Below are 23,631 nucleotides of genomic sequence, written 5' to 3' on the forward strand. Positions count from 1 at the left end.
TCAGTATGAAATGCATGTAATAATAAAACACACTGTTGTATTTGGAAACTCTAATAGATTAATATGTGCCCTTCTCAACTAAGATATGGCAGGTGAGTCCAGATTTACTCAGTTTCTCATAAACAAGGTTGCACGGCTCCAGAAAGTGCTTCTGTAAAGCATCAGAAACATCACTGATCTCTGTTTGATGGTCTGTAAAGCCAATAAACAAACCACCTCATGTTTTATAATAATTGTGCATGAAGTCCTTAATTCTCTCAGGTGGTATAGCTGCCCATTCTTCTTGGCAAAATTCCTCCAGTTCCTGTAAATTTTTTGATTATCACCTCACCTGGCTCAGTGTTACTGAGGTCAGGAGACTGTGATGGCCAATCCAGAACCTTCACCTTTTCTGTCATGACACATTACACACATGGAGTTTGTGACTTCACGAGCAGTGGAACTTAGCCATCGATCCTGCAATGGTGGAGGACTCTCCCACAGATGTTGTTCTAATTCTTGTGATTTAGGGGCTTATTGATTCAGTGGTTGTGACACTGGCACTGGTGGATCTCGCCTTCACTCTTCAACTTGTCTTGTTAATGGGTCTTTACAGATCTTTTAAATCCGTTAGCAATCCGTTAAATCCGTTAGCAATTTTCGCCATACTCTGGTTGGCTGTGTGTATGACCCGTAATCTCAATAACTTATTATCAGGCACTGAAACACTTTATGAATCACGTTGTCATTTAAACAAATGCTCCCCATCTGCTGAACCTAACAACTACAAGACGTTCTTTTCCTTCTCCTTCCCTTCACCTATGACCCCGACATCAATGATCAATATCTAAACGGTCAGTCTGGCTTTGGAATATGACTGAAATGTGTTTTCTGTTATATGCAGCACATACATTGCACCTTGCCAACCTGTGATCAATCAACTGAGCCATGCTCTTTAAATCCTTTTGATCACCTCCTTGTTGCGCAATGGTCCAAACCATGCGCATCATTAAACACGGTAGTCAATAGTAAGAGAGGAGCCACAAAATTTCAGAGGACTACAACAAATGCCCGATTGTTCATTTTATCCTCACCCTCCCACCCAAACCTGTTAACCATGTTGAGATTTTTTTATACAGAGTCTGTATTCTGCACTTTTGCCCTGGAGGTTAAATCTCCATCTGGAAAAGGTTCATCTTCTGGGTCTAAGACAACTAATGTTAGAATGTCCTACGGCTGCTTGTTTAGCTGCCTCATCTGATGTGGTGTTACCTCTACTCACAAAGGAACCATCTGTTATATAGCTAATCAGCAACTGATGTTATGCAAGGCTTATCTGGGCTTGCTAAAGCTGGAGTTGTACAGAAATCATTGCAAAATCGCATATATATTATCTATCATTCCCAGTAAAGATAACATTTGACCTTCTGTCTGTAGATTTGGACTGTACCAATTGCCTCAACATATCAAGGTGAGAGCATACGATTGGTAAAGTGCAACACTTTTCCTAAGTACTCAACCTTTTGCTGTCAATAATTTAAATATATTTATAGTGCGTCCTGCTGACACTACTCTATTGTCATACTGTTATGATGTCAACATGAGTGGGCTGGCTTGCTCCCTTACTCATGGTGCACTTGTTTTCAATCTATTAGCATTAATTAATGTACTTCTGGGTGGCAATAGTGTAATAGGTTAATAGTGTTGTCTTCTCTCAACACCAGCTTGTTTAATCCAGTTACTGTCTGTATGGAGTTTTTCTATATGTTCATCTTGCCATAACACCTAAAGGTGGTCAGTTTAATATGTGTATTGTGCCCTGTGATGGTCTGCCATTCAGCATGCCTCAGGATCTACAGTGATCAGGACAAAGCGGTTACATGAGAGAATACATGGCTTTAGAGACAGTTTTAAAAAGCTCACCTCGACAAGGTAACACAATGCTTACACAGAAATACCCTGAAAAAGTAAAGTGATATCTTAAGAAATGACCTCAGACTTGAAAGACTGGACACGACTATGTTTATTGTTAAGAAAGATTAGTATGCTGTGCAGTAGGTGAAGGACTAATTGTGATTTTAGTGAGGAAATACTGCTCCACCTTCTGGCACGCTTACATACCTGTTTTAATCGCCTGTCACCAAGGCAACGGGTTGACGCTCGAGCTGTTAGCCTGGAGAATATGGCCTTCCTTTATCAGCACATTTAAAACATTCACATCAGCAATAATCCTGGACTGTTTCTCACAGTCACATTACTTCTAAAGTTAGCAATGACTGAGACTCGTGTTGTTCCAAGCGGAAAGATTTACCGGCAAATGTTTGACGCTCAGGTAAGATGTTAAAGCGATTTCATATCTAATACGTTGTGTTGTGTTTAGTAACGCCAACTGGGTACCAGAGTTGTTGGGTAGCAAAACTGTTGTGTACGAAATTTCCTGTAGTTCTTAAATCTCGGACTAAATAAAACCACGTTAAAAAAAACACTACTATATTGTATCATTGTATACTGTACATTCACTGCAGAACACAAGATTGAAAAAAATAAAATTAATTTTTTTCTTGCGATACACTACATGTCCAAAGGATTGTAGACACCTGATCAATTTATATTTTTATATGTGGGGTTGCCAGGGGGTGGAAAAGGCTACTTTGGGTACAGTGTCAGTGTGTAATCCCATATTTGATTAGAGGTAGAAATAATAATTTACTTACTTTAACCCTGTGATCATGTTAAAGATCACAGGGTTAAAGTAAAATATTTTCAGATAATAAGGCTTAAGCACCAAGAACAGAGATAAAAGAGTGTATTACAGTTTATTAAAATATACATTTCCAAAAAAAAAAACAAAAAAACAAACAAACAAAAAAACCAACTGCAATTAAACAGACAAAATATTAATCAGAAATTGCAGAAATCGACTTGGAAAAATACAAATATAATTTTAGTGCCCATCAATTTACAAAGATTATGTACATTCTTATATACTGTACATTACAAATCCTATTTACTGTAGATTTAAAACAATACAAGTCTGTGGTTCTGGTGAAAACTGGAAAAACACCTCTTTATAAAAATCAAGGAAAGTAGATGGTCTATCACTTTCACCTTTCTCTCTCCTTTCAAGAAGTTGCTTAGTGTGATGAACTTCATGTTTGAGGTCCTCTAAATTTGACTCAAAGGGCTGAGCAAAAGCAAACAAACTTCCTCGCTTAAGAATGGTGTGCTGTTCAGGTTGAGACACTGGATCCCCTGCATTATTTCACAATTCTTATTTGAAAAATGCCTCTGCAGCTCAGTGTTTGTAAAGGTTTTCATTCCAACCAAGTAGAAGCTACACCCGAGAGTACTGAAAGCCGAGATCAACAAACGTGGATTTAAGTGTGGCTTCTGCTTGATTAGAAAACCTGCACCCACATCAGCCCTTTGTGGATAAGATTGAGCACATATGATGTGGGTATTTGTCTTCAGTCAAATTAAGGAGATCAGGCACTAATGTTGGGTGAGGTGGCCTGGCATGCAGTCATAGTTCCAGTTTTAGTGGGTTTGAGGTCAGGGGTCTATGCAGGATTATCAAGTTCTTCCAACTAACCTTGGCAATTAAGTCTCCATGGATTATTCATGCTGGAAGAGTTTTGGGCCCCTTTGAAAGGAAATCATAATTAAACAAAGACAAATTATACTATTAACTGTAATTGTGTGCAATTTTTTTAGTGTGTTAGTGTTTCGGCTTATTGATATGCTAAAAAAGTTTCTCTGTAGGCTCACTTGTCACTGTCTCTTCATGAGGGGAAGAGGAGGAGGCATGCTGCACATGCAGGTTGTTTGAGTGAGGACAACACCGTTAGTGGAAACACAGGTACTGGATACCATTTGCATCCTCTAAGGAGTCAAAATGGGGATGAGCAGTGCTCTGAGGACATCATGAGGTACAGTAGTAACTGCTAAAATGACAGAATAACAATAATAAAAGACTGAGTTTTTGTTCATAATTGATTATAGATGATCACAATGTGATCTGTGTAGGCATGTTTATTGACATTTTATGGCAAGATCCTTCTCATACCCGATTGACTAATTCATTCGTCTTCTGTAAATTTTGATTAGGTGCACATAAGCTCTAGAAGAAAACAATCATTCTCTCATAAATATGATTATAATTGATGTTTATTCCTTATATTCTGACTTGTAATATGCTCTTTTACAGAAACCAGCTGTTTTCTGGAACAAAGTCTTTATTAAGTGTGAACCAGGTTGATCATGAAGAGATCAGAGGACTGCCTGACAGAGTTGGTTGGTAGCATTCACAAATAATCATAGTACACATTCTCATTCATTAAGATGGAAATAACAGTCAATACTCTGTCTGCAGTTTCTATAAAGACCGACTCAGACATCATTGAGCGGCTCATTGAGAAAAAACAAAGGGACCACACAGAAGCTGTCACTCAGCTTCAGATGGATTTTACTGAGCTCAGTGTGGTATATCACATTCAGTAATGTGAGAAAATGAATATTATAATCGTTCTATTGTGACTACTTTAATAGCTGTCTCTCTGTTTTGTTCAGGGGTTTGAGTCATTGTTAATAGACACTGGAGAAGATTTCCTTCTCAAACTCTCAGAATATGATGAGGAAGTGGAGAGACTGATGCAGAAAACAGAACACAGTGGAGATTTAATAGCCTTCAGCTATCAGGTGATACCATAGTGTGGCATGTCATATTGTCTACACAACAATCTGTTGGTAATAATTAATAATCATGATTCTCATTCAGGATCTACATGAGATTTGGACCTCTGTGAGCCATAAATCTGCTATGAGGAGAAATTGTATCCAGGAGTTGGATGAGCTCTTTGTCAAATATGAGAGTGAAAGAGCAGCAGTGGTAGCATATCAAAATGGACTTGTTATTATCATCATGTATAATAAGATTTTACATATCTACAGTATATACTGTATAAATTGCCTATGTTTTACAGATCACTGCAATCCTAAGCAAATACACAAAAAAGCTTGAAAAAATCAGTTATGTTATGCCAAGTGATGTCCACAGACTTATTAATAATGAAGCTATGGTAGGTCACTTTGGAATGTTAAAACAATCATGGTTCTATTAAGTGTGCAGTGTTTAACTCTGTGCATTTTTAATAGATGATAAATCAGGCATTACTGGCCAACAGACGAGCTGTTGCAAAATTGCATTTGAACCTGATGGAGAAGAATTTGCAGAAAGAGGTTCAGTGCCACTTCAGATGGGAGACAAATCTTCAGAACTGGAAAAAAATCAAGGCCGTCGCTGAACTTAGCCAGTTTAAGTAAATCCGTAGCTGGGCAGTGCTCTTAAATTTCATAGCAGGATCAGATCTATAATAAACTCTATAGTTTTTTTTTTTTATATTTAAAATAATAGAAATTCAGGGGAAAACACTATATACACACTTGTTATTCTTTATCTCCAGAGACTTTATGAACAGCCCTGAGACTCAAAACCCTAAAAATGTACAAGAGACTTTAAACACCATGCGGACAAAACAAAAAGCATACAGCAAACAGCGCCTCAACATCCTGGAGCAAGTCAGGTTAGATAGTTTCATATTGTAGTCAAACACAATGCTTAGCAGTTTAAAATACAGATCAGTTGAAGGTGAACATCATTTAAAATGTGAATTTTTTGCTCTTTATTTTCTTTTGCTACATGAAGAAATATGACCCCACCAAACTGTTCAAAGTCATTAGCTGCTGAATGGTACTCCTCTTTATCTTCGGTGAATGAGCAAATTGGTAAGAATATGCTAATATCCATAAATATATTAGTTTTGTATTTTCTTTTCCTGAATTTGTGATTTGTATTCCACTTTTTCCAGATTTCACGCACACAGAGACCATGACAAAACTGCATGAATATTATGAGAGTGCCTGGCAAGACTGTTACCTGGAAGTTGGACGCTTTGAGGTTTGCAATCTTTGTGAATGTATGTTTTAGTATTACATTTTATAGTATGAATTAAAAGTAAACTAAAGCTTGCATTATGCACTCATACAGACTAAAGTGTCTAGCTATGGAGTCACCTCAGATGAGATACAGCACATTGTTAATAGTGAGATGGTGCCTCTTATTGGCAAGTGCCAGACTCAAGCAGAGGAGCATTTACAAGCAATGAAAGTAAGTTTGTATTTGTATTTATTGAAAAGGTGCAATTTTTCTGAAGACATGGTGGAATTCTGTTACTGTACATTGCAGAAAACATTTGACGCTTTGTCCAAAACTGCTGCGTTCTTGAGTAAGTTTTTGTTCGAGTTTGTGCATGGAGCAGCTAACGTTTGGGAGGTACACAGTGCACATCTGCAGGGGGTAGAGCAGCAGCTGCAGGATTCACTCAAAGAAGTCAGCAAGAACTTTGAAGAAAAGAATCAAGTGAGACTGATACCATTGTCTCCAAACATGTTTGCCTTGAGATATAGTAAAAAAAAAGGTAATGAACAAGTGAATGTGACATCTGATAATGCAGACAGATGTTTTTTTTTTTTACTGCCTATGCCTTTGGTAGAAAAAAGAGGCTCAGCTGGATGTGATGATGGACAAACTCAGGCAGGAAAGTACAGAAAAGGCCCTCAAAACTAGAATGGAGCAGATCCTTCACCTTTTAGAGGAAATTAAAGAAGGGTAAGCAGAAATTAATCAGTTTATTTCTGTGTTGTAATCACCATAGCTTAAAGTTACATCAAATGTTTATACTTTTCCAGGTGTACCAATTTCTATAAGCAAGGAGTTCATAGAGTGGAGAGTTATCCTGAAATGGTCCTTAAAGAAATACATGCATACAGCATAGCAGTCAGTCAGTACTTCAAAGTCAATGAAGTATACAGTCAGGTACAGTTTTAGACCATCAGTTAGTCACATTTTAAGTATTAATTATGTCATTGTTTAATCCTGTGTCTGTATACTCTAGGATGCTGAGGAGCTTCAGATACTTTATCCTGCATTTATTCCTAGTGAGTTAGACTTCTTAGTATCAGTAATATTTCAACTGGTCTTATAATATTTTGCCATTTGACCTCTCACTATTCTGTCTTTTTATTAGTTGCATTTCACATATCTTGCATAAAGAAGTCATCACCCTCAGTAAGTCATTGCCCCAGCACTTTCCAGAGTATTATATCTCAAGCACACACTCCTGATTTAGCTAATGCTGTGGTGCATCTTTGTGCACACTTCTTATTAAAACATGCTGTTTCTTTTTTCTAGGAGAATGTTGATTGTTTCTCACAGGATAACAGAGACTCTCAGAACAATGAAACATTTACTACTTTAAAGGGAAATGTCTACAGCTGCCCTGTCATACATGATGATGATGATGAAGAGCATTTGAATGCTATGGAAGTGGAAGCGGCTTTGTTTCCAAAAAGTCTTATTGTTGAATTGCAAAGAAAGTAAGAGGATTTTTCAAGACAACAAATTAATAATACCTGCTATGTGTTTTTTCACTATCTAAGACTGGTTTGTGTCCCAATGTCAGTGTGAGAGAGGAATTCTTTAATCACCTTGAGGAGAGGAATCAGGAGGTTCTGAATCACACAGTGACCATTGTGGAAGCTAAAAAAGAGAAGCTGAGGTCTGAACTAGACCTCCGCCTCCATCTCCATCAGTCTCGAGCCAAGAGGATTGAAATGGACGTTCACAATGTCCGGGCAGGTGTGTGAATGTCAACAGAATGTCCTTCTGATGTGTGAATATTTGGTTTGTATTTTGAAAGTGTGTATTTCAAAGCTTGTCTATCTGTTTGTAAACTGTCTATGTGGTGTTGCCAGCTGAATTGATCTTGCATCAAGATCGTGTGGATAGACACTGCAACGGTGTTCTACAGGCTCTTGCTGATTTGCGATCTGACTTCAACAGCTTCCAGGTCACACAGCGCGAAATAAATGAAAACTTTCGTACAAAAATCTACAGAATGGAAGACACATTATACACTGCTACCAAGTCTGACATGTAAGTGCTTCTGTGCTAATAACAATATAACATCGCCTCAGTTGTGCACTAATACAGAATTTTAAATCTGTTTTCTTATGTGTGTTTTAACAGGCTGGTAAAACTCAGGGCTTCACTACAAATCACCTTCGATAAACACATCAATGAAAACCAGGAATTACAGAGGCAGTTTAGACAAAATCTGGAGATCAGATTAGAGGGTCTTAGAGAGGCCAATGCAAAATTAATGAAACTTTTCAAGTATGTTAATAATATTTTTCCTCTTTTATTCTAAACACATCAGGAATCAAATGATTAACCATTCTCTTTTCTTCAAAGGCTGTTTGCTGAAGGTGGTAATTTTACCCCCGAAGAGATTGAGCAATACAGAAAGCATCTGGAAAAGATGGCTAAGTGCATTGACACAGCTGATGCGGCTCTAATGCAGGACATGGAGGGCACAGAGTCTAAATGCCTGGACAAGGTAAAGGACACAATATGAGTGATAATCCTATTAAATAAATAAAAGTCTATTATTTACCAGATTTTAAATACTGATGTTTTTGTTAATCCGGTCAGGCAAAAGAGGTCATCAGTATGTTTGAAGAGAAGCTCCAGTCTCTAAAAGTGGATCTAATGTTTCTGGAGAAAATCCAAAGAGTACTCACAAACACCCAAGTCCAGATTAAGTCAGAGGTATTTTACAACCATTTTTTGGTTCTTAAGAATTCTCTACCACAAGCATTATTCTAAGAAATTATATGTAATATATTTCTCCAGGCCATGAAGAGCAACACTCACAAAAAAATTATCAACACTGTGATGAATGAACTGAAAGAGAGGGTCCATGCCTACACCCAAAGCAGCCTGGATAACAGGGTACAGTCTGTTTATTGTGATCACAAGCTGGCCTTATGTATGTATGGAAGGTATGTGTAATTCTAATGTGTATTCTTCAAATGAATGCATTACAGGTAACATCTGGTGACATTTTTAGTTCAACTTCATCCCTGATAGGAGAACTCAGAAAGAGAAGTCAGTATTTGGACTGTTATCTGGTATGTTTGTGCACAACTACTCATTCTATGAAAATGATGAGGATCATCATCATCATCATCATCAGTGTCATTATTACTTATTGCCTGCAGAACCCTTCGATGGCTGTTCCACTGCCTGATGCTCCTCTGCAGGGGGCTTTTGCCGTGGCTGCACGTCTACGGTCCCGTAAGCAGGAGAAAGGGGGGAGCCCCTGCTCAGATCCCCTTCTCCAGCCCAGCTGCATGGGAGCTGCCTTCATGGATGACAAAGCAGTGGAGGTGATCAGAGGACTGCTAAGGTAAAGAAAACCACTGCAAAACAGCTTGAAAGTGGAATTTCATTTAAAGATTAAATTTGAAGATTGATTTTTCTTTACATTTGTTTGAGTCAATAAATAATTTGACACTTCTTGAAATTTGTTCTTTCCAAATTTCAGTATAAGCAAACCTCAGAGCTGCCAAGAGTTCAGTGAGGAGTTTAAAGAGACAAACTCGGCAACAGTAACAGGTACATCAATGTTTTCTTCAGTCAATGGCTTGCTTGTTCTAAGTTTCAGAGTGTGAAGCATTAACTGTTTGCATGCACCAGAAGTCTGCTATTCACAGCAGGTTATGATGACATAAACCTGTCATGAAAGGGGCATTTCATGTTGTAGTTGATTCATATTATTTCTGATGTTCATGTACGTCATTGGAGAATAAATAGATTATTCTATTACACAAATGCCATGTCAAAGTTTTGGTTAGATCTAGTTTATTAGACAAAGAAATTAGTTATGCTGCAGAGCTATTGTTTTTGGGACCTACCAGCTTCTGTCCGTCCAAGCCCACTACCAGGGTCTGGTCAAAGATCAGGGAAGAATAGGAACCTGTCCGGCTTAGGGTCTCTGCGCAGGAAATCAGCTGACTCACTCAACTCACACAGGTTAGTTTTCACTTCATTACACCTCATTTTATATGAGCCATTAAAATGTTCTAAGAAAAGACAATATCATTCTTTTTTGTACTACTTTGGATAAAGAATTCAATTAATATCTGTAAACATTTTAACATGCTGTTTTTTCAGTGTGAGGAGGATGACCAGACCTACACGGTTTGATCAGAGATTCCAAGTATTTGGCCCTAAACCTGATGATCAAAAGGAAACGTAAATAACTTTTTTTGTAGTAGACTTTACTTGTAGAATATATTATGCCAACATAAGACATGGATGAGTAAATTTCTATTGTTTCAGCCTCACTTTTAAGGGCTTCATCACTAACATTCTGTGGGAAGCCAATGACCTTCTCCTTCAGGTGGCTGAGGTACACCAATCTCTTTAATTATAGCACAAATAATAATAATAAATACTCTTCTCTGCTAAGAATAATCAGATTAAATTGTCTCACTTTCAGGAATTCTACAAGAAAAAGGGGCGCCAATTAGTCAGCCGTCCTCAGTATATTCTGGAATCATTTGAGTTGTGTGCTGAGGACATGAACAAAAGACTCCTTGTCTATCAGAGCCAATCTCATGAGTACCACCATGGCTGTGTACAAGGTGAGCCTCTCTCCTTCATAATGCTAAGAAAGTAATTTAAACATTTATAATCTCTAGTCTTTGTGTTGTAACTGATCACTGGCCAGATGCCATCAAATACACAGTTTGCTTTTTTCCTCAGGAAACAAATATTACCATTTATTTATAAAGGAATGCATATTTAATGAAAGCACTGGCCCTGACCTCTGGGTAGGAAGAACGCCATTCCTCTCTCCTGTAAAAGAACGACACTAGCCAGTGACTGTTATCTGATACGTTACATATTCAGAAGATACTGCTCTCCCTTACAGCACATTCAGTAGCTACATGAAGTTGTTAAAACTCTGATTGGGAAATGGCAACTAAATCTGGGGAAAACTAAGTCAAAATTTACTGACTAATTTTTCAAGTAGTACTGTTGAACCCTGCCTGTTTAAGGTTCTTGGGTCTAATGTTTTATTGAATATACTTTTAAAAATTGATTATTTCAGTAAAGATTATTATTGCTTCAATTCTATGTATAGAGTTCTGTAAGCAGTTGAAAGCCATTGAGGAGATTGTCTGTGATATACCTAAAGCGCTTCTAACAAAACTGAGGGATCAGCATTTGGAGGACCTGAGCAAGAGTTTGTCCCTCATCCGTCAGCAGTTTAAACAGACTCAGCAACAAAGTGATCAACAGAGGGTGAGTGGAATTACTCTGTATGCTTTACACTTCTATTATATGAATAATATTTTCACTCAAGTTTCAAGTTGTTCACTCCCTCTCCCTCAGAGAAAACACAGGGGTCAGCTGTCTGTACGTCTGAGCCACCCGGCTTGTGAAGAAGAACTGAACAGGCTGGTTACAGCTGAGGATGACAGGCAGGAGGAACAGAGGAAGGCTATTGAGAATAACAGACTGGAACTCCAGGTCATACACACTTGAAACCGCTAAATCCACTTATATAGCTGTAATCTGTGAATGTTGTAATAGTTTTGTTTTCTTCCTAAAAGGCCTGCATTAAGAAGAATGCAGATGAGTTTGTGACTGCACTTGCCACATTGACAGAGAGTTTACTCTTCCAGTTTGACAACATACTGACTGTCGATGAGATCCAAGGTGGATGTAAGTGGTCTGTAATGAGGCTTGGTGTTGTCTTAGAAATATGAAGCAAATCAATAACTTGAGAACTCTTTCTGTTTGCAGCAGTAGAACCACAGCGGGAAAGCATCACAAAACCTGTTCGTCAAACACAAGCAGGTACTCTACAGGAGGAGCATGATAAGAGACATTTATTGGCGAGAGGGAGCAGGTTAGGACTGATACAAGGAATCTTGTATAAAGTTTGCAGTCAGTGGTGCATGTTAGAATTCACAATTTTCCTTTTACAGAGCATGGCCAGGCATCAGTTACCTTGGAACCACCGATGGTTCATCTGTCAAGCAACAGAAACAAAAGACCACCACCATCACTACAGCTAAAACTACATTGGCACAGCTTAAGGTTATGGAGGTTCGAAATGCACTGCATCAGGTAAATGACCAATACTGCATTTGTATGCTGCAAAGCACACCAGTTCTTTTGTTGATAAGGTTTCTTTGCGGGTAAGAAATTCCTGTGTTGGTGGTGTTAACTGCATGTATCTGTTTGACCCCAGAATTATGAGCAGAGAATCATGGGGGAGTTTGAGTGCGTGCAGAAATTCAGGCAGGAACAGGAGGCAGAGATGTTCCATTGGCAAGAGCACTGGAGAGAAGAACTGAAGACCCTTGCTACACTCAAAGCAGAATGACTGAGTGACTAGCAGATCTTCTGTGTCAGGAATGATCCTGAAACCAACAAATTCCCTGTCTGTCCTTCAAAAACAAGCACAATGTTACCTTCTTGATTAGAGATGTCTTTTCTTAATCACTATAGAATAAGATGAATGAGTTGCACAAAGACTAGCATTGCTGCCTCAGCTTTTGGGTTTTGCATGTTCTCCTCCTGTGTGTTTCATTTGGAAATCCATTCCTTCAGATGTACTGGAGTTCAAGTCAGGGTATATTGCCACCTCAAGCCAAGATAAGCTCCAGGGGTCTCATTTATAAAGCGTGCATACGCACAAAACGGGGCTGGAAACGTGCGTACGCCAGTTTTCGCGTAAAGGTTGTGATCTATAAAAAACAAACTTGACGGAAAAATGTATGCACCTTTAAGCAAACTTTGAGACGTGCGTGCGCACATTCTGGAGACAAAAAGAATTGGCGACACAGATGGTGAGGTCGTGAACTAAAGTTAGATTGTAGAAAATACATGTGAGAAGAACGATTATAAGAATGAATGACATTTAATTTTCACTCCATTTCATACGTTATTACCACATTATCATGAAGAAATCCAACAGTTTTATTTGTGCCGATTGTTTTAGGCTATATACATCTAGTAAAATCCAAACGTAATTCAAAATGTATTAAAAATAAAATAATAATAATAATAATAATAATCAGCTCTACTCCGTACAGGGTGTATCCTGCCTTGATGCCCAATGACGCCTGAGGATAGGCACAGGCTCCCCGTGACCCGAGTAGTTCGGATAAGCGGTAGAAGATGAATGAATGAATGAATAATCAGCGCTGCCTTACAGTCTCATTGTCCACAACGGGAGCGCAGGAGGAGATGGCTCGACTACATGTAATACAAAATAGCATGAAATACCCTTTTATTAGAGAACTGCAGAACACAGTGTAAAAACGAAATATTTTCCTTAATGTACATATAGCTATCATAAAATGTCAAAGTCTGCAAGTACAGTCATGAAGCACAATCGCTACTCATCATCGGTCCTAATTACTGTGTTCATTACAAAACCGTCATGAAGAAGCATGTGTTCACTATAACATTTTCGTCTTAAAATTTCACCACAAATTAATTCTGTGATCTTGTCAAGGTGTTAACGATCAGTCTAATTGCTAGAAACATATAAATCCTCCGGTGACCCGGGTATGTAATGCTTCATGATGGCACTGCTGGCACTGTTGGAGGATTACGCCAATGGCAGAATAAGGAGAGAACGAGTTTTCAGGGACAATGATGATGACTGGCTAATAAGCCGATTTAGATTCCCTAGAGCTGTGCTCTTAGATCTATGTGCTGAATTGGGTCCAGTATTAGATAGGGCAACACGCCGGAACCATGCCATCCCAGTCCAAATTACAAGTCCTCACCACTTTGGGGTTCTTGGCAACCGGCTGTTTCCAGCGGGAATTGGCAGACAGGTAAATTATTTATATATAAAAAAAAAAACTATAAGTAATCCTCAACTTTGTGTCTAAGACCTTTTTGTATATGAAATAATTCTATTGGAATCTATCATCTCACCCCTATAGGTCTGGTATATCACAGCCGTCCCTGAGTGCCATAATATCTGTCTTTTTGAATGGTATACTTAATATGGGTAGTCGATACTTCAGGTTCCCCTACACTGTGCGAGAACAGGCCGAAATTAAAATGCAGTTTGCAGCAATGTCTGGTTTCCCAAATGTAATCGGCGCATGACTGCGCTCATGTTGCTATAAGGGCACCATCTGAAAATGAATTTGCTTATGTTAATAGAAAGCATGTGCATTCTATTAATGTGCAAATCATATGTAACTCCAACATGACCCTCACAAACACTGTGGCACGCTGGCCTGGTTCAACACATGATTCCTTTATCTTGACACATAGCAGTGTAGGGAACAGACTAAATGCAGGCGCAGTACATGATGGCTGGCTTCTTGGTGAGTTTAACAATATTAAAAAGTAGAAACTGTAACAAAATGTTGCTTTTAATATAATTATAACCTGCAGGCGACAGTGGCTACCCCCTGAGACGCTGGCTCTTCACCCCATTTTTAAACCCGCAGAGGAAACTCATTATAATGAGGTCCACTCTCGTGATTTGCATTGACTATTTATGGTTAAAAATGGGCGTGTACAGGGCGGGATTTGAGTCTGGTTCACGTACGCACATCTGTGGGTGATCTGTGATTTATAAAGGGAACATTGCGTAGAGGAGTGCGTACGCACGGTTTTATAAATCGGAATTTTTTTTGGCGTACGCCATTTCTGGCTTTTGGGCGTACGTAAACTTTTAGTAGGGATCTTACGCATAGTTTTATAAATGAGACCCCAGATCCACTATCATGACCATAAAAAGCAAGTAAATGGAATAAATAAATAAATAAATAAATATTATTTAAAATAAATGTTCTTTACCAATAAAAACTTTAGAGTTTTTGCATGTGCTGACAAAGAAAAATATGCAACTTAGACTTATTTTTAAACCAAATTTATTTGATTACAAAATATATATTTTTTTTATGTAACTGAAAAGTTACATTTTTAAAAATGCTTATTTCTGAGATTTTCATTAAATATAATGTTACTTGATGAAGAAAATACATCAAACAATATTGTGGCTAAAGTTTAGAAAAACATTTATTTACTATTTTCAAGTACCACTGATTAGTGTTGTGCAAAGTTTAAAAAACTCTGAGATCAAGTACAAACAAAAGTGAAGCTGTAATGCTTTCATTTGCTATATATACATAGTTAACAGTGATACAGTTGCTTGCTACACTACTTTAGATAATGCAAATTTTATACCAAAAATATTTCATTCTTAGTAAATAGAACATGTTCAGATTTAGCAGCTCTTAAGACGAAACCCTACAATATTATAGGCACATTAGTTTCCAAGAACATAGATTCTTGCGTTATTTTAAAATCATTTAGGCTCATGAGGCTCAAGTACCTTATTATACAGCATCTTAAGCACATTCTAATAAAAATCATGATTTAACTACTCATCTTTTCATATCTAACGCACTGAAATTCCATCGGTTTCAATTTTGTTAATGTGTTCTAGGAAGTGTTTCAAAGAGGAAAGCTTCATCAGTGTTTATGGAAAAGTATATCCCAGCTGTCCCTCCATCGCAGTGCATTCAGCTTCTCAGACGTGAGCTCAGGCTGGCCGTACGTGAGGGGGATAAAGGTGCGATAGCAAATATACACAGAGCACAAAGCTGCCATGATTACTCCACCAAATGCCTTCTGATACACTGGTGATCTAGGGGTAGAAATAGAGGAGAGTTTCACAAGCAAATGCATGGAAACAAATATGACAAACATAGCTGTCTCTCCAGACTCACCTCAGTGTGTAAGTGTACAGGTGCTCCACAACAACAGGGATCTGCAGAATTTGGAAAGTGAGAGCTGGGAGATAGTGGTACAAAAATAATGTCTTCTCCATCAGAAAGAAAGGCAGGTAATTAACAGCCCATCCTCCAGAGCACACAACACCCGCCAGCACCAGCTGCTCCCAAGAGGCTACATGTGAACAAAACAAGGAGAACAAACCCGTGCTTACAGATCCACCATAATCCTTAAATAGACCCCATAAAGCCAAATCTCTAACAATAAAATATATATATAAGAATTATATTATAAGTTCTTCATTAAAGTCATGCCCAGTATTATAGCAGTGTTCCTAGTTAAGCAGCTGTGGGTGTATAATCAAAAAAATTTGTACATGGGCAACATATCAAGATAAATATTAGGTCAAAAGTCAATGCCTCCTGTTATTAACGGAATCCAAAAATCACATTTATAGCATTTTTTTCACCTGTGATGCCTGGCCTTAAGTACTCATTTTTACAACATACAAACCTTCAGGGATGTCCTCTATGTTCCGCCGTCGTCTCAGAAGATAAGTCAAAAACAGGAATACATAGACAAGAAGAGCAAGGTTTGCAAGCGTCCAGGTGACTATGTTTCCTATCAAGTGGATTTGGGCCTGAAGGAAATGATGGGACAAGATTTTATATAATACACATGAATACATTACAGTTTGTAAATGTGTCCACAATATATGGAGAAATGTACAAAGAACCTACATTGGTTGACGGATGAAGCCAGTATGCGATGTTGGTGTCCATGGTGATCCATTCAAGGGGTAAAGAGCTGTATTTGTGTTCTGACTCTTCACTTCTTACAGTCAGCATCTTCCACTGTCACAAGCAGCAAGATGTTTTAAGCAACTCAAACTCACAGAGGTTCATTAAAATCATAGTGTAGGTTTCATACTGACCTGCAGTTCCATGAACTTAGCCATAAATGTGAGGTTTCTGCTGAAGTCAACATGAGTAGGAGACTTAAGTTCAAGTTCTCTCTCCCGTTGTTCCTGACCTGTGTATATAGCAGAACAGTCAGCTTAAAGTAGTGCAACAAATCCCCTCTTATCACGGTAAACAATTTTGCACCATTCTGTATAAACTCTAGAGACTTTTGTGTGTAAAATTTCAAGGATATCAACAGTTTCTGAAATACTGAAACCAGCCCATCCGACATCAACCACCATGCCATGAAAAAAGTTGCAGAGATAACACTCTGTTTTTTCAGATGATAACAGGGTTATAATCAGTGTAGCTGAGTGAACTTGATTGATGTAGCTGATGGTGAGGATCTATCAGAGCCTGAATTTACACTCCATTGTGACAGTGCTGCCATTTCTGGATATTGGTTTTCTGGATTAGATAGAAATACAGCTAGCAATCTGGACCAATTTCCTTTAAGACAAAGACATTGTCTTACTTCTGCCATAGCGATGTTCTTCAACGTTCCACACACCGCTCTGCTGGTAGCCTTTATAGACCTTATCACCCACCACCTCCAGCTGATGAAACCCCCAGTCTGGAAGAGATGTGCCACTCAGCTACACGAGATGGAACAGAAAATGTCTTTTAAGTTCCTTATGTTCTTATAGCCAGTTAGATCTTATAAACGCATGAAAATAAATATACACAAACACAGACCTTCAGCACTGCAGAAGTGTTGACATGGATCAGCCGCACCTCTGACAGAATAGTCTTCCACAAGTCTCGGTCAGACTCACGGTTTGTGATGTCCTTAGAAGTAGATGGAAAAATTTTCTCTTAAAATTACACTATAAATGTGAGGACCTAAAACATTAAAGTTATATTCATTTATTGAAGATAATTTTACGATTATGTAGGAATTCTTAGGGCTCAATTCTGCCTAATTACAATTACAATGCACTGACCAGCCTTCCCTCCCTACACCATCTTAAAATGTGCAAATGTGGTCAAACTGACAAAACTAGTGAGACCCGACGTATGTTTAATATTACAAATCACATATATTCAGTCCCTCCAGGATTTAATGAGTTTTTTGATCCAACTTACAAAGTTTTTGTCCTTTATTGCAGAAAATAACTGGGAACTGGCAAAATTGCAAGCACATGATTCTTCTACCAGTAAAGGCACAAATGTAATTCCTTTTTATAATCTCTGTACTCATGTTTAACACAAGGAGTTTCCTCAAGGAGGGGTTTGCCTAGTACTCATTTTTATTGGCATCACACGACTGTCTACATACTTGACATTTTATAAATTCTGTTTACTCACCACTCTCCAGAGATTCTGGGCTGGCATGGACACATTGAAGTCAATGTAGCCAGACACTTCCTGAGAGTGAGGGCTCATAGGAGCTGCAACATCATGCCTAAAAGGATGTGATTTTTAATATTTTTATCTTGCAAACTGACTGACCAGAATCTTTGAGTTACAATGTGAACGTGGAGTTTCGTTACGTGTTGAGGAACCGTGAGGTCATGCCATGCAGCAGCTGTATAATATCGCCGTGTCTGACAGGTCTGGGTGGACTGCTCACCACAAGGCTCTGCCTAGAAGGTCGATAAATATCACAAAATGACATAAAAACACACAGCCCCGTTTCACTGGAACAGCAGAAAGTTTTGTAGTTGGAAGTTGTTTATACTTTCTTGGATCTTTGATAATCCACCAGTTGTTGACATCTTTGAAGGGGTAGCAGGTCACCTGCTGCTGGTGCGAACTGCCACGTCCATTTTCGTATCTGCACGCAGTTAGACAAAAGAATACATGGCTGCAAGTCTGTTCCAATGTCTGATTCAGGCCTCAGTGTGACACAAATAATTACTGAAACAAATCAGAGACTGACCTGATCGGATAGTTGGCTTTATGAGAATGAAGCCAGCATGGAACAGGTTTGCTGGATACACTGCGAAGGGTCACTTGGGAACCAAACGCCACCTCCAGAGGCTGACCCTGAGTGATCCTGGCCAAGCCACCCTGTTCATTACACAATTACCAATTCTAAATCCATGAGTTAGTTACAAATGTTAGATCCTGATTTTATTCTAATCTTGCTTTTAAGCAAGCTTATAGCCAGAATAGACAGTCTGATCGCTGCTGTGGACTGCTATATTTCACAGTTTTGTGGGAGGCATTTTCCGCACAGTTTTAGACAAATCAACATCGACCACTGAATCTTCTGGCCTGTCTGCTTCACACCGAAATGCTTTGATCTGCACCCAATATAACCTCATGCTATCAGATCGACCTGCACAGACAGACCTCCTGCAAACCTAAAACTCTCTAATGGCCAGAACATATAACAACATCTATCTTTCAAACAGCAATGTGCTGCTGTAGTTCAAAGTTCTCCAGGACTCTCCGCAGCAAGACATCTGTGATCTAACAGGACTTCACAAAGAAAAAGTCACTGAATTTCAAACTCTGCAACTCTAACAAAACTGTTTTATGCCATTAATACTTATTTATTAAAAAAATAAGTGCATAACTATAAACCCTAATCGTTAACTAAAGCTGAAACTTTTGTAAAACCCCCCCCAAAAAATAAACATTGTTACAAACTTTTTTTTTAATCGTGGTTGGATGTTTCACCATTTCACCAAATAAATAGTGAATGAACTCCTTCATGTGCTGAAAACAGACTCTGTGTGAGAAGTACCTCTAGACTGGCTTGAAAAGCGCTGCTCATCAGCTGGTCATGTGGTCCACTACGGTGCAGTAGGGATAGATGTATGTAGAAAAATCCCAAATACAGAAAAACTGGAAGCACCACTAAGGACAGGAAGCGAGCCAGAACCTGCAGCAACACTTTCCCCTGTGGGGACAGGACACTGTGTCAGACAGAATTCCCTTTAATTCAGCTTAGTTTTCAGTCAGTAGTTTTCTCTGGAAAAATCTCACATTGCTTAAGGTTTTATCTCCAATGACACGCCAGGTGTGAACTGCCACCAGACTGAGTAGCAGCAGGTAGGTGAAGAGACCCATATACTTTACTCTGAGGAAATAATATATGTTTAATATCAAGCTTAAGATTACAAGATTAATATAAAGACGATTACACTCTGAAGTATACCAAATGAAGTAGAAGCACAACTGGAACTCACAGTGTACACACAATACAGACAGTCAACACAAATCTCAGTTTGAATAATTCACATTTACACAATCAACAATTCTTGTCTATGTTCTACTTTAAGAGGTCATGTGTAAACCTACTGAAACTTAAATAAATGATAACAGTAACATATTGCCTTCTATCAATTTTCTGTTTTATGTGATTTGAACACAAAGTTTAGCAATACTGATACTCTTCATTCTGTCTAAAGTAGCATAAAATTAGATTATGTGGTCGATATGACAGAATTATCAGATCATTATCATAACTGAAAACATCTCTTTGATACACAATATTCATCCAATATATAGGTGTGCTATGAAACTGGCAACAAAAGAGCAATGTTACATATAAGAAAAAACTGAGTAGAATAATATATCATTTAATAACTACAAAAATATAATATACAACACTTGTAGATAATGAGTGGGAAAAGCTTACAAAAACATATCAACAAATCAGATCAAATGAGCATTTGTAAATTTTATAAAAAAAAAAAAAAATAACCATAGCAGAAACAAATGTATTCTGAGATAATGTATAATGACAATAAAATATTGCTATATATGATAAACTGCATTCATTACAAATTTGACTGATCATGTACACAAAAAAACTGCTTGATATGGACCGACTGTACAGTAAATAAATGCTCTACTTACCCTACTGCAAATGAACAACTGGCCCCAGAGACCATAAGCCACAACCACCTGCTTAAAGAACTGGTTGAAAAAAACAAAGAACCTATCATTACAAAAATGTCTATAGTATGAGGACCTTGAAGTCACCCCAGAACTGCTTCAGACCATCGGATATTGTCATTTCTACCTGTTTGGTGCATTGTGGAAGCGCAGATAAGACACAACAGCAAGCAGCAAGAAAAAGATAAGCACTGACTCCAGGAGCATGAAGCGAGACTGCACAATCAACGAGTTCTCTGAAAAACATTTAAAGATTTTTTATAGTTTTACAGGTTTTTTCAGTTGTTTGTTTTGGCAACTGCTACAGAGACAGAAATCTGCATTTACCTAAAATGAGCAGTACTGAAGCTCCAAGCGCAGTGAAGTGAGAACAACCCAGTTCCACCGTGAGGAGGTAGGCGAGGGGAACCAACAATGACCCAGCCAATGCAGGTATCACTCGGAGAGTCCATACAGGAACATTACTGGTGTATTCTTTAATACAAAAAGCAGAGGTGAAACAATATTTACTCATAATTATTACTTCTATTCTTATGAGCTACTTGTGAAAGAACATTTTGTAGCATTGGTTGTGCTGAATGATTTGAATCTCATGACTTTTTGACCCAAACCATATAATGTATACTAATTAAAAGATTAACCAAAGAGTTTGCTAAACTCTTTAATGGTAAGTTAAATAGATGTACATTATACTGGCAAAGATTAGTGGACACCTGATCATAGCACTTTTAATTTAATTCCCCTTTGCTGTTATAATAAACTCAGTATTAGAAATTTAATTTAGATTATTTCTCTATGTGAAATAAGAGAAATTCTACTTTGTCACTTATGAAGGAACACATGTAAAGCTGAACTCTTATTTAAATATATTTTGGGTTTCATCATTAAAAGTAAGATTATCTAAAACCTTTCACGCAACAATACTAAGAAGTTACGTTTATACAATTTCCAAAAACAAAATTTACCTGCTCCTATTCTGTTCCAGACAAAATTGCCATCAAATCCCCCTAGATAGCCTGTAAAGAGAAACAATTTAGGATCATGTAGATAAATTACTGACTATAACATGATGATAGACATGTCTGTGAGTGTCATCTGTCATCCAGCTCATTCTGGCTGTGTTTATATTATGGAACTTGATGCACAATTCTGATATTTTGACACAGATCCGATTACCTGAAACTGCTGTACAACAATATTCCTGTATCTGTATAGTTGTTTAAATCTTAGTTTTATTTATATTGTTTTGTATATATTATATATAATGCTAATCCTATTTCTCTGTATGTTTGCTACAGGATGCTTGAAATTCCTCCAGGATCAATAATGTATCTATCTATCTATCTATCTATCTATCTATCTATCTATATCTATCGGTCATTCCATATCTATCTACAGTATATATCTATCTATCTGTCTATATCTATATCTCTATATCTATCTATCGAGTGTATATAAGTCTCTGTTTATCTGTTTTTATTTTGGTGACTTGGAGCTGTGATAAACCCAAATTCCCCCTGTGGATTAATAAAGTATTCTGATTCTAATGATCCTGATTAATTAGTTGATTAGTTAAATCAGGTGCGTTGGTAGAAAATAAGATAAGAGTAAAATGTGCAGGACACCTACAATGTGCAGGACACCTGTAATATTACTAAGAGGTCGATTCTTACCTCCAAGTGCCAGGATCATGTGTCCTAAAGGAGGTCCACTCTCGTCAAAAAAAAACACCCTCTTCATGTACAGAGACACAAACTGTCCATAGTAAACCTCGTCAAAGCTGAAGCACACAGAGAGCTGTATGAGATGTGTACAGACAGACAATAACACATACAGAGGGATTAAATAATACTCACACGACCCCTCTGGGAAACTGGATACCGTACAGTCTGGTCAGGAGGCTACAGGCTGTGACTGCAACCAGCAGCACATTAATGTCCACTTTCACCGACACTGGTACTTTAACACCCTGCATGCTGGTAAACACCGAGTGCTTTTAACTCTGCATATGCACTTTCCCTAATTCCCTCATTCATGCTCTTGTCTAGCCGAGCTGCTTAGGTTCGGATATTGTTATCATTATCATATAGATTTTGTCAATTAAATTTTATTGTCTAAACAAGCGTGTAAAATCAATATCAATTTTAAGAAATGCTCTCACAAAATTGCGAATTTTCTGGCTAAATGAATAAATAATTAAATAAAACAGAGAGCAATTGGTTGGCCAAATTAAGAGTCTGACTTCCGGTCCTTACTGTTTCAAAATAAAAGTCTCAATTCGTGCACGTTTCTTTTTGTGTAAATGAAGAGCTAAGCATTTTGGTCTTAATTTTTATTTTATTTTTTTAAACAGTTGAGGGAAGACTTTGTACACCCAGTGGTTTCTGAGTGATGTCTCATTATGGTCCCTGGTGCGAACCTCAGTTTAGTTTCAGTTTCTGTGTTCAGTTCAGTTTAGTTCAGTTTCTGTGCATGTTCTATTGTCTACATAGGTATTCTTTGGATTCCCCAATGTCTCAAAAACATGCTTGTTTGTTGATAGGTATGTTTGATGGACTATTGTTCCATCCAGGGTGTATTCCTGTTTGCACCCAGGTCCTGAGATAAGATCCCGATCTATTACAACCCTGATCAGGATAAAGCAGGTACTGAAGATGAATGAATAGATTTGGCTGCAACCTTTAAACAACAATCCAAAATGCTAGACAGAGAAATAGTTTTTAAAAATGAACAAAAACAAAATTTTGCCAAGAATTTGTCAGGCAGTAATGACATCTGAAGGAGTCACAGTGGAACCTTGGTTAATATGAGTAAAACATCCTTAATAGGTGGTTGATTAAGGCAGCACTCTTTTGGCCAAATGAACTCAAATCCCCAGAGCCATGCTCCAAAATCTAGTGAAAAGACTTCACAGAAAAGTGGAGTTTATTATAACAACAAAAAGGGATTAAATTTGACTGTTATGGTCAGACCACTATATAATGTAAGTCTATTCCACTTATTATTAAAGAGTTTTGAAATGTATTTAGTATACCTTATGTGGTTTGGGTCAAAATGTCTATATTCATGAGATTAAATCATTCAGCACGACCCATGTTACAAAATGTTCTTCCACAAGAAGCTCATATAAGAATATAAGTAATAATTATA

At 37.8% G+C, this 23,631-nt stretch overlaps 2 protein-coding genes across 2 annotated transcripts; one reads left to right on the forward strand and one right to left on the reverse strand.

The window, feature by feature from the left end:
- Nucleotides 1-2,251: 2,251 nt before the first annotated feature.
- Nucleotides 2,252-14,506, forward strand: LOC132854303 (coiled-coil domain-containing protein 180-like). The gene is made up of 37 exons (XM_060882596.1): nucleotides 2,252-2,311; nucleotides 3,742-3,908; nucleotides 4,187-4,272; nucleotides 4,352-4,461; nucleotides 4,549-4,677; nucleotides 4,757-4,867; nucleotides 4,962-5,057; nucleotides 5,134-5,297; nucleotides 5,442-5,561; nucleotides 5,684-5,763; nucleotides 5,847-5,935; nucleotides 6,026-6,145; nucleotides 6,224-6,397; nucleotides 6,531-6,646; nucleotides 6,727-6,853; nucleotides 6,933-6,975; nucleotides 7,065-7,105; nucleotides 7,229-7,413; nucleotides 7,500-7,675; nucleotides 7,792-7,972; nucleotides 8,066-8,212; nucleotides 8,291-8,435; nucleotides 8,531-8,647; nucleotides 8,732-8,830; nucleotides 8,926-9,009; nucleotides 9,100-9,287; nucleotides 9,426-9,496; nucleotides 9,799-9,913; nucleotides 10,055-10,135; nucleotides 10,223-10,292; nucleotides 10,383-10,527; nucleotides 11,031-11,191; nucleotides 11,282-11,419; nucleotides 11,503-11,614; nucleotides 11,696-11,801; nucleotides 11,881-12,022; nucleotides 12,147-14,506. Exons 1-37 carry the CDS (start codon nucleotides 2,252-2,254, stop codon nucleotides 12,279-12,281), a joined length of 4,431 nt encoding a protein of 1,476 aa, XP_060738579.1. The 3' UTR covers nucleotides 12,282-14,506.
- Nucleotides 14,507-14,932: 426 nt separating this feature from the next.
- Nucleotides 14,933-22,730, reverse strand: pomt1 (protein-O-mannosyltransferase 1). Its single transcript, XM_060883938.1, has 19 exons — nucleotides 22,338-22,730; nucleotides 22,155-22,261; nucleotides 21,447-21,497; nucleotides 20,809-20,955; nucleotides 20,609-20,717; nucleotides 20,443-20,502; nucleotides 19,567-19,660; nucleotides 19,325-19,480; nucleotides 18,512-18,642; nucleotides 18,311-18,406; nucleotides 18,123-18,215; nucleotides 17,938-18,034; nucleotides 17,326-17,418; nucleotides 17,105-17,225; nucleotides 16,602-16,699; nucleotides 16,408-16,521; nucleotides 16,181-16,307; nucleotides 15,664-15,841; nucleotides 14,933-15,581 (listed from the first exon to the last, which is right to left on the reverse strand). The coding sequence occupies exons 1-19, from the start codon at nucleotides 22,454-22,456 to the stop codon at nucleotides 15,407-15,409; spliced, it is 2,166 nt and encodes a 721-aa protein (XP_060739921.1). The 5' UTR covers nucleotides 22,457-22,730; the 3' UTR covers nucleotides 14,933-15,406.
- Between the last annotated feature and the right edge of the window lie 901 nt (nucleotides 22,731-23,631).

The sequence above is a fragment of the Tachysurus vachellii genome, chromosome 12 (genome assembly GCF_030014155.1).
Source record: "Tachysurus vachellii isolate PV-2020 chromosome 12, HZAU_Pvac_v1, whole genome shotgun sequence".
NCBI classification, from domain to species: Eukaryota; Metazoa; Chordata; class Actinopteri; order Siluriformes; family Bagridae; genus Tachysurus; species Tachysurus vachellii.

What these genes read in the sequence shown, in the direction of transcription:
- LOC132854303 (XM_060882596.1), top strand. Translation starts at nt 2,252, where the DNA reads ATGACTGAGACTCGTGTTGTTCCAAGCGGAAAGATTTACCGGCAAATG. An exon ending in AGGACTGCCTGACAGAGTTG is followed by an intron (nt 4,273 to 4,351) that starts GTTGGTAGCATT and finishes CTCTGTCTGCAG; the next exon opens with TTTCTATAAAGACCGACTCA. An exon ending in AGTCTAAATGCCTGGACAAG is followed by an intron (nt 8,436 to 8,530) that starts GTAAAGGACACA and finishes TAATCCGGTCAG; the next exon opens with GCAAAAGAGGTCATCAGTAT.
- pomt1 (XM_060883938.1), bottom strand. Translation starts at nt 22,456, where the DNA reads ATGCAGGGTGTTAAAGTACCAGTGTCGGTGAAAGTGGACATTAATGTG. An exon ending in ACACTTCTGCAGTGCTGAAG is followed by an intron (nt 17,226 to 17,325) that starts GTCTGTGTTTGT and finishes CATCTCGTGTAG; the next exon opens with CTGAGTGGCACATCTCTTCC. An exon ending in CTGTACACTTACACACTGAG is followed by an intron (nt 15,582 to 15,663) that starts GTGAGTCTGGAG and finishes TTCTACCCCTAG; the next exon opens with ATCACCAGTGTATCAGAAGG.